We start from the raw sequence: 11132 nt of genomic DNA on the forward strand, positions 1-11132 counted from the left end.
ATCTATCTATCTATAAATATCTATATCTCTATCCATCCATCCATTTATTGTGACCATACCAGCCTGTCATTAAAATCCAGTGCATTATTATTTTCTATCTATCTATTCATCTATGTATCTATAAATTCACACTCTTTTTAATACTAACTTATGTAATTCTAGCTTTGAATTCTGCCAAGAATATTTTACAGTTTTCACTTTGCTGAAAACAGTTGTAAAGAAAAACAAATCACCACAGTAATAAACACCATTATGTATCCATTAATAAATATGGTTTTTAGTGAGCAATGGTCTTTGTTGTAGCACTCTGACGTATCACTCAGCTGCAGCGTCTCCTTATAAATCATCTAACTAAGTGTTCTGTAATCTGTTATTGATGTCTGCTCCAGAACAGCCTGTTACTCATGCATGCTATTTGTCATTGATGACTCACACAAATCCCCTTCTTGGTACATACAGTCACCCACACACCCCCATAAAGGCTGACAAAAGTCTCTCCTTCAGTATCTCCAGCCCACGGCCACAGCGTTACGGAGCCGTAAACAGAACAAACAGGAACATGTGTTACTGTGTGTGAAAGTACCTGGTATAACGGAGTCAATGCAGACGGGGGCGTGACCTCTGAGTGTGAAGCCAAAGCTCTTCTTTCCTCTGTAGACACGAACCATTCTGAAGAAATGATGACAACAAACAATGAAAAACTGCTGACGTGACCACCATAGATCACCTTTGTATCAAATCATCTGTTACTTGATGAATGCATGACACAGCAAGTCAACATGTGTCCAGCTGTAAGAAAAAATAATGGTAGAAAAGCAGAGGTGAAAGTAATGGATTACAAGTTCTGCCATTGAGTTGCTTTTATGGGTATTTTTTTTTGTTTTAATATGATCAACGGACATTGTGAAACTACAAAAAATGAAATGACCTGACAACAATAGTGGTCATACCAGCTAGTCATTGCCCGATCCCTTGGAAGCTAAGCAGGTCTGGGCCTGGTTAGTAGGTGGATGGGAGACCACTGAGAATTCCATGTGCCACAGTGGGGTGGTATCTGTCATTGTGTCCTTGGGCAAGGCACTTCACCCACATTGCCTAGTATGAATGTAGTGTGTGAGTGAATGTTGGTGGTGGTCGGAGGGGCCGATGGTGCACTTTGGCAGCCTCGCTTCCATCAGTCTGCCCCAGGACAGCTGTGGCTACAGTTGTAGTTTACCACCACTAAGTGTGGGGTGAAAGAATAATGCCTTAATTCTGTAAAACGACTTTGAGTGTCTATGAGAGAGCGCTATATAAAATTGATGCATTAATTAAATGCATCACATCATAGCCGACCAATCAGATTAAACGTAATGTACGGCGCCAAGACAGTGTTTGAATGGATGTTATTTTCTCAGTTTGAAAGTTACTAAATGTAGCTATATTTAGAGGCTGAGAATATTTTTTTTTATTTTGAATTTATTTTATTGGTGTAATTTGATTTAATGAAAAAAAAATGCACATTTTGACAAATATTTTATTTCATACAGATGCCTTTGTGGAAAATAAAATAAGTTTCAATTGTGCAAGATTTATTTCTTCCTTTTTAAGTTTATATATGAGATGTTTACTGTATGCAAGGGAACTTAAACGCGGGGGTTGAAAGTAACTAGTAACTTTTACTTTGAGTACTATTTAATTGAACTACTTTTTTATTTGTACTTGTAGTATTTTATGTGTAACTTGTACTTATAATTGTATTTTAGTACAATTTCAATCAAGCACCAGTGCTTCTACTTGAGCAGGATATATCAGTAGTCTTTACACCTCTGGTAAGATGTTATTTTGGGTCAAACTCTTGACAGTGCGACTCCTGGTGTTTACAGATGTTGCACATTCATGCAACAATTTGTTTAAATTTAAAGATGAAAATATGGTGCAGCACTTTACTGAATCCATCGTTAAAAACACTCATCGTTCAGATTAACAAAGTTTCATGAATAAAACTGGATAAAAGCAAATCAAAAGGAGCAGCATCCATATTAAAGCCTGACCAATTAAAGATAAAATACAAATATTTTAGGCATAAAGGATCATTTAAACTTTTCAGTCTTAGAAAAAATTAGCGGATTTTAGCAGAAAAAGGTAATACCTAAAGAAAAAAGGAAAACACATATAACAGTACAATCCATATATACAATATACAAGTAAATATATTAGTTAAATTCCAATTCTAAAGTAAAATGATGTTCATCCTGCTCTTTTTCAGGTGTAACTACAGACGGAATAATGTTTTTGTTTCTTTTTTAACTGTTTCATTTTTGGTTGATTTTCTTTTTCGTTTTTGGAATCAAACTGAATGTCTAAAATGAACATAAACCTGTACTAAACAGCCCACTGATAGCTGCAGAGTCTGATGTAATATGTAAGTAAGTACATTTTTAATTATAAAGTGCTTTTCACAGCTAAAAATCACAAAGTGCTGTACAAAACAAAGGTGATTTTAAAACAACAGGAGCAACATCATTAAAAGGACAACAAGAGTTAAAATCCATAAACTCAAAGATTTTCTGAAAAGCGAAATCTTCAAATGCTTCTTCAAAGAGTCCACACAGCCAAGCTCATAGAGGGAATGGTGCAAGTCATTTCAGAGTCTGGGGGCCACAGCCTGGAACGCCAGGTGTCCCCAGGTTTTAAAATGAGTTTTAAAGATCTTTAGGAGACCCTGGCCTGAGAACCGAAGGCTGCGCCCTGAAGTGTAGGGCCACAACAAATCAGCGATATATTGAGGGGCCTCACCCTGCAGCGCACAGAAAGTCAGCACTAAAATTTTAAACTTGACTGGAAGCCATTGAAGACTAGATAGAATAGGGCAACCCAGTCTCACGCCCAACCCGTCACATATCAACATTCCGGAATGTCTGACGTTGACCGGTGCACCCAGAACAGCCCACATTACCCCCATTTAACACATTCTCATTTCCAACTCGTCACATATTGACGTTCGGGAGGGTACCTTTGGCGTCACTATGCGTCACTATGTGACGCTAAGGGTCCATAAGCTTTTTTTCACTGCAATTTCTAACCCTAAACCTAAATTAAACCTTAAATTTCTCACCAGAAATGTCATAAAAACAATTGTTTCCACGGGCTGAAAGTACCCTCCCAAACGTCGATACAGTATGTGTCGAGTTGGGAGTGAGAATGTGTTACAGTTTTTCTCAGTCGCTTTGGAGTTTTTCTCACATCACTATTAACATTTGCACAGCAGTCAGTGCTTTTCTCAAAACAATTAGTGCAAAATTGCAAAACCTAGTGAATAACCTGCAAAAGCACGTCACTTGCTCTAAATGGATAGTTCTTTCCTCAAATGCAAGTATTCATGTCAATGAATCAAAATGAGAAGTCTTGACACCATCGTTTATGAACAAGATCGTCAAATGGCTTTGCCGTGTTCTCATTATGACACTACAGTCACTTATTTAGAACAAACATAAGAAACACCCTTTTGGTAGAGCTGTGCACAAATGTGAACAATATACTGTAACAGTACATAGGTAAATTATTCTGGTACACCCAGACGTTTCTGTCCGTCTGGCCATATCATCACTTGTTCAAATTAGGAGACATTTCCAGCAAAAAATGATAAAGAAAGGTATAAAAATTGTTTGGCAGAATTTGATAACTAGTTCAACAATTTTGTATGTAATGACTCAACCAATGAAATGAAGACTATTAGATTTATTAGGAACGACTATTCAGCATCCATAAGTATAGTTCATTGTGACTGACATGACATAAGCAAATGATAATGTTATAAAACAGCAGATAATTGTATGAAAGCAACGGATACATGTCCAAAAGCATTTGCAATTTGTTTACAGGATGAAGATATTGCTACTATGATGTGTAAGTAAGTATATAATGTTTATTTCTAGAGCACCTTTCACAAACAGAGGTCACAAGGTGCTTTATTTATCCACTCATTCACACACATAGACCAGTATAGACCGGGATCGAACCCCCAACCTCTTGATAAGAGGACGACCCCTCTACCACGTGGAATGACTAGATGTTGTGAAGGTTGAACTAATAGTTACAAGAATTTTCATTCTGATCTGAGAAAAGGACCAAAGCGACTGAGAAAAACTGTAAACGGGCGTTTCTGGGAGCACCAGTCAAAAGTCTGACAGCAGCATTTTGTACGATCTGAAGTCTGTTTAGAGTCGACTTGTTGAAACAAGTGAAAACAGAATTAAAATAATCAATGCCAGACGAGATGAACGCGTGGACGATCATTTCGAGATCCGATTTTGACAACAAATTCCTCACTTTAGAAAAAACTTCTCAGGTGATAAAAACAGTTTTTGGTCAGTTGACGACAGTGTCCCTACAAAGACAATGACTGATCAAACACAACCCCAAGGTTTCTGAGGCTGGTTTACACAGATGAGCCCAGAGCACCAAGGGAGTTCTTGATCAGGGAGATGTTTTTTTTTTTTTTTTTTTTTAAATCAGGAGTGATGATCAGAGTTTCTGTTTTGTTTGAATTTATCTGAAGGTAATTCGATGACAGAGTTTTTGATAAAAGATACATAATCCAAGAACTCACATAAAAAGTGAAACTCTGAGTCATTGAAGGAGCAGTACAACTGGATATCATCTGCATAGAAATGACAAGACACATTTTCAAAACCGACAAACCAGAAACAAACCAGGCCCCAGAACAGAGCCCTGGGCAACTCCACGTGACAGGTTGTACACATTCAACATTACATTTTTAATAGCAACATTAAAAGTTCTTCCATTTATAGATGAAGAAAACCACTGGAGAACAACCCCAGAAAACCCCATCTCAGATTTGAGTCGCTCAATCGGTATACCGCTATCTACAGTATCAAAGGCAGGTGTCAAATCTGTGACAATGTAGAATAAAACACACGTAGAATGAAACCATTAGGCAGAATCTGACATATAGCAACCCTAAACAATGAGTCACATGGTCATAATGCAATGGCTGATTGGTAGAGGTGTCCTTTGATGTGAAAATCATAAAACCCTAAAAAGATATTCAACATTTTCCAATTGTTTCTATGACATTTCAACAATGACTTTTTTTGTGTGGTTTTATGATTAAATTCATCATTTATTTCTCTTTCTTATCTATTATTATTTTCTCATCTACTTTATAGACTTTCTGCAGTTATCCCTACAACAAAATAGTGGTGTCTGTTAATGTGTATTTGTGGGGTACCATCAGGTGGTTCTGTAAATATATATATATTTTTATTTTCATTTTGAACTCTGTGTTTTGAAGAAATAAGCAGCAAAAGGATGGAAAAATGTGGTTTCCATGACAAGGAAAATGTAATGGCAGTGAACCTAATAACACTGAAAAGCTTGGTGCATGTTTACAGCTGTTACATAGTGTTACATTTTATGGGCTTATTTATGAAAGGCTCATTAAATGTGATTATTTGATCTTTAGTAATTGAGAATGTAATTGTAATTGACTTTCAGGGGAAAAATAATAATTGTAACTTTATTTGTAATTAGAAAAAAATCCGGTCATCGTAAACATAATTGAGTTATAATTTAACATTGATAATTGAAGACTTAATTGTAATTGAGAAAATAATTGTAATTGACTTTCAGGGGGAAAATAATAATTGTAACTTTATTTGTAATTGGAAAAAAATCCGGTCATTGTAATTATAACTGAGTTGTAATTTAACATGGATAATTGAAGACTTAATTGTAATTGAGAAAATAATTGTAATTGACTTTCAGGGGGAAAATAATAACTAATTTTATTTGTAATTGGAAAAAATTCCAGTCATCGTAAACATAATTAAATTGTAAATGAACAGAGATAATTGAAGACTTAATTGTAATTGAAAAATGTAATTGACTCCAATTGAATACACCCAGGTAAAGGAGGGGGAGGAAGCACAGACCATTGTGTCTCTAGCACACAGTGGTGGCTGGTCTTTTTTGTATTTGTAAGCCCTGAAATGTGCAGAAAGTGAGTGTGTTACTGTTTGTGTGTGTGAGCCAGAAAAAGCCTGGAGCAGCAGCACTGAGCACACTTGATAAATGAAGTGTCAGGCAGCCGGTAATTCCCACGAGTCAAACACCAACTATAGTTCCTAGTTCATTTGAATATTTTTACTGTACGTCATCCAAAACAGGGCCAACTGTGTCTAATAATATCAAGTTATTTATCTTTTCATAAAATACGACACACATTAATTTATCAAAATGTGTTTTAGAATGACATCTGCAGGCTGTGTTTGCTGGTCTGGATCCGATGGCCTGTTTATCAATAATAGATCAAATAAAAAAATTCAGTTGCATATCTTCACTAGTGTCGAGAATAGCTTTAAACTTTAAGATTGTCCCCAGATCAGCAGAGAGCGAGCTAACTAAATTATGACACTGTGCTCCATTTTTCACCAACGCAATGAGACATGTCAGTTTGCTTTCATTCAGTTTGTTTGTATTTCTTAGAGGTGTCCCAATTTGATATGGATATTGGATATCGGTCCGATATTAGCCTGAAAACAAATATCGAACATCGGATTCTAATTTCCGGATTTTTCGTTTTTTTTTAAAAATTTTTATAGTACAACAGACCCTAGGGCTGGGCGATATATCGAGATTCAAGATATATTGAGTTTTCTATTGTGAGATATAGGAAACTACATATCAAAAAAAATTATATATATATATATATATATATATATAGCTTGATTTGTTTTAAATAGGGGTGTCCCGATCCAATATTGATATCGGATATCGGTCTGATATCAAATATTGAATTTCATCGGACTGTATCTAAAATCTCTGATATATATTATATTATATTTATTCAATTGTAGAATACTGTAGATATCATGTTGAAGGTTAAAATGTATGTAACCAATTGGTTAATAATAAATGGGTCAGATTTTCTCATCTCTACTGTTGCTGACTATTGTTCTCTGTTTGAGTGACATCACTTGATCAAACCTTTTCTAACATTACACACTACAAAATAAGTAATTTTTTTTTTTTTTTATTAAAGAAAAAAAAAAATGTATGATTCATGCTGATATCAGATCAATAACAGTATCGGCCGATACGCAATGGATGCTAATCGAATGGCACAACAACACCAGTATGAGGGAAAGCAGAGTGGCTCAAAATATCTCCTAAGAAACAAATAGGAAACATTGTGACATAATGACGTCATTAGCTTTGTACAGCAAGTAAATAGAGAATAAATGATCACTTAAAGGTAAATTATTTACTTTATTATAATATGTATCACTATTTCTGGTTCTAAATGATGAAAAATGGCAAGTCCTCATTAGTTGTTTTGAGTTGTTGTATTTAAAGTAAATAATGTAGAAAATTGGAAACCCAGATCAATATTACAAAGTGTTTTTTTTTTTTAAAGTGTCAAATCTGACGATGTGATACGATTTGCATGTTGCGATATGATATGTCCCGATACACATACATACACTGTATATAGCGATGTATTACAAAATCAATAATTACAATTACGTACAAAATGGTACAAAATACAATTTCTAAACTTGCGAGACCAAGTAAATGGTAACTAACTGTAATTCCAGTACCAACATAAAAAACAAGTGGTATGATTATCAAACTGTCAAATTATGTTTTTGAAAAAGTTTTGTGAAAGATTCTGATTCTGTTAAGTTCTTAATTTTTTTTTTAAGTAACCACATACATCTATATAATGTAAGTGCCCAGTATGTTTTATGAAGATAAAACGCATTGAGAAGTGACGTAGTCTGATGTGGTTCACTGACACCAAGTGACCAGGAATTTACGTGCTATGCATATGTTAACACAATTCAATGTTTTTGTTGTAAAAAAACACAATTAAAAACTAGATTTCGGCATTTTCTGGATCGATATGATAATCGCACGGTGAAATATCGCAATATAATCCATTTTTTCTTATATTCTTATGTTTTGGTTCCTAAAAATCTGATCATGACCTAATTTTAAATGGTCTTTAAATGAAATTAAATGAAGTGATGATTTTTATTCTGAGGGATAGTAGTTAATGGGTTGAATAACTCATCAGTTACATGGGATATGTGTAAATTCATTAGTAGATAAAAGTTTCTGATCATAAAGATGCAAAACGCGTCTCCAGAAGTCTCCAATACCTGCTTATTTACAACCCTCATGATGTTCTTTAGGACCAGGTAAAGCACCATTAATTATGTAGTTTTACTCATAACTGACACTGGGAGGGGGTCGCCAGATGCCTTGAGCATATTTTTGCTTATTTTTACCCTTTTTATGCATCTACACCAAACTTGCCATATTTAAACATATTTTCATAAATTTTTTTTACTCATTTAATTGCTTTTTTGCTACATTACTCCTGTTTCTGCCACTTCGCCATCAAATTTCAATACCTTTTCTGCACATTTTCTCCACTTTCAAGACATGTTCAGAACTTATAAACCCTTTCCACTACTTTTGCCACCTAATGTTGCACATGTTGACCCATTATTGCCATATTGCTTATTTTTTACCAATTTACCCACATTCACAATTTGTAATGCCTATTATTTGCCAGTTTATCCCCCTCTCTCCATTTTTGTCACTTTTAAGCCAATATTGACACTTTAAACCCTTTTTACTACTTTTTCTGTCCATTTTTGGCCACTTTTAACTGATTTTATTTCTGATTAATACAAGGATTTATATCTTTAAGATGACTATATACTATGGTGTAAAAAATAATAAACTTCCTGGTTAACAGTGGATATAATTCAGATAGATGGACCATCATTCTTTATGGATGGGCCCCCAAACAAAAAGCTCTCCCATTTATTCCCCCTTATAGATGGCCCTGTCTCCACATGACTGTTCTTCAATGTTCAAGTCTGTTAACCTTCAGCTACAGTGGGGGTCCCCAGTCTCTGGAACCTTTATTTTGATGGTCGTGGGCTGAAAAGGTCGAGAACCCCTGATGTATTATATGCTAAAATTAACAAAAGGCACACTGTTTTTATTTCTACCTTCATGGAGTCACGCTTTTACTCCTACGTGGAGAAAGACCGGTTGTGTTTATTATCTAAATGTGGGCGTCTGCATTCACCCTTATAATCCTGTTTCAAGTGGTATTGATTGGATAATAGAAAAGGATTTCCATGATAAGCATAGAGAGCCATCCATTTGGATTATGGTACTAAAGACACGTTGCTAATGTCAATATTTGGCATTCTTGAAAAGTTGTTTTTTTTAGGTAAACAGTGAGTTTATGAAAGACACGTAACCTATAGAAAGATAAAACATCTGAATAGAGGTGTAAAGAGTACTGATATATCCTACTCAAGTAGAAGTACTGGTACTTGATTGATTCATACACAAAATACTCAAGTACAAGTAAAAAAGTAGCTCAATTAAATAGTACTCAAAGTAAAAGTTACTAGTTACTTTCAGCCCCACGTTTATTTTTGGTAATAAATCATTCCCACCATTCCCTTGCATACAGTAAACATCTCATGTATAAACCTAAAAAGGAAGAGATGAAATCTGAATTTATTTTCCACAAAGGCATCTGTAAAAAATAAAAGGTTTGTCAAAATGCACAATTTAAAAAAAATAACAAATTAATTCAATTAAAAATAAATAATTTCTCAGGCTCAAGTATAGCTTCATTTATGAACTCTAAAAACTGAGAAAACAACCAACATTCAATGCTGTTTTTCTGAGGTGCATCACGTTTAATCGGATTGGTCGGCCAGGATGTGATGCATTGGATTGTTGTCTGGTCATCAGAATCAGAATCATTAGAAATATTTAGTTTCACAACATCTGTTGATCATTTTAAAACAAAAAAAAAAAAAAATTATAAAATACAAATTAATTATTTTAAAATTAATTAATTAATTATCCTTTATTGTCATATACATACAGGTACACATAGGAACGTGGTTCTCTGCATTCGACCCATCCTTAAGGAACAATGGGCAGCCACGGTGCGGCGCTAAGGGAGCAGTTGGGGGTTAAGGGACTTGCTCAAGATCTCACAGTGTTGGGCCGGGTGGGATTTGAACCGACAATCATCTAACTACAAGCCCAGTGTCCATAACCACTAGGCCACCATACTTAAGTACAAGTAATTATTACTGACAAGTATGCCAATAAAAGCCACTCAATTATAGTGACATGAGTACTTTCACCTCTGCACCTGAACCTTTCAAAATGGCTACATCTGTGACATGTTTGGCCATCACAGCAAAAGCAACAACTTGTAAACATGAGCTCACCTCTGATTGGGTCCAATAGGGGGATGTGTAGGTATCCCAGAGGCGGACTTCCTCATGCCCCTGTCTCTCTCCCCCTCGCCCCTTCCTCCAGGTTCTCCTCCATCCCTGGGTACGGAGCTGGCCCGCTTAGACCCGTGATGTCGCGCTGAGTGGTCCTCGCTCCGGCTGCGGCGGACTCTCCCCTGCGGCTCGCTGATGCTCTTGCTGCGACAGAGACGGTTGACATTCTGATTGACAGCATCGTCGAATCGCTGCCGGTGCTTCTTGGGAACGAAGATCCTGGCAAACATGGTGGCAAATTGGGTGATGTTTACTGTATGTCCACGAGAGTCCGAAATAAAAAGAAGAATGGGGAGAAAAGATAGGCTCTACATCATAGATTCTTCTGAATACTCAATCATAAAAAAGGAGATAAATCCTGTGTTTCCTTTATCAAAGATCGGCCAGCGTACTGTGAAAGAAACTCAGCACGTTTTCAACATCCAAATCAGCATGTTTTCAACTCAACAGATGAGTCTCCATTCAGTCTCCAAATCAGCACAGAGAGATAGATGTTGATACACCAGGGATTCCTCCCCATGGAGAGCAACTGTCATCCTCAGAGAGAAGAAAACTGATCCAAATGTGAGAAGGAAGGCAGGCAGTGAGGATGAGAAAACTGTGGTGTCACTCTCTGCCTGTTAGAGCCTGTTCTGCTGCAGCGTGAATTAGCAGAGCCGGAACACGACAGGAAAAAGAAAAGGTGTGGGAGTGAGAAAGCATGGGATTTCTCCTCCGCGATTGCACTCCCTCTCCATCACCCACTCTATCTCTCCGTCTCTCCTACACTTACATTTACACGTCACT

The 11132-nt window shown here is 36.1% G+C and overlaps 1 protein-coding gene across 4 annotated transcripts in view; it reads right to left on the reverse strand.

Moving 5' to 3' along the window:
* Nucleotides 1-11132, reverse strand: part of grid2ipb (glutamate receptor, ionotropic, delta 2 (Grid2) interacting protein, b) — a 45672-nt gene extending 34540 nt beyond the window's left edge. For 2 of the 4 annotated variants that reach the window (XM_028475655.1, XM_028475652.1), the window contains exons 1-2: nt 10287-11131; nt 584-669 (exon numbers count right to left, since the gene is read on the reverse strand). In XM_028475655.1, coding sequence (XP_028331456.1) covers nt 584-669; nt 10287-10576 — 376 coding nt within the window. In that variant the 5' untranslated portion in view covers nt 10577-11131. Of the gene's footprint in view, nt 1-583; nt 670-10286 lie in introns of all 4 variants that reach the window. The other 2 variants (XM_028475653.1, XM_028475654.1) reach the window with 2 other exon arrangements.

Source organism: Gouania willdenowi, chromosome 19 (assembly GCF_900634775.1).
Source record: "Gouania willdenowi chromosome 19, fGouWil2.1, whole genome shotgun sequence".
NCBI classification, from domain to species: Eukaryota; Metazoa; Chordata; class Actinopteri; order Blenniiformes; family Gobiesocidae; genus Gouania; species Gouania willdenowi.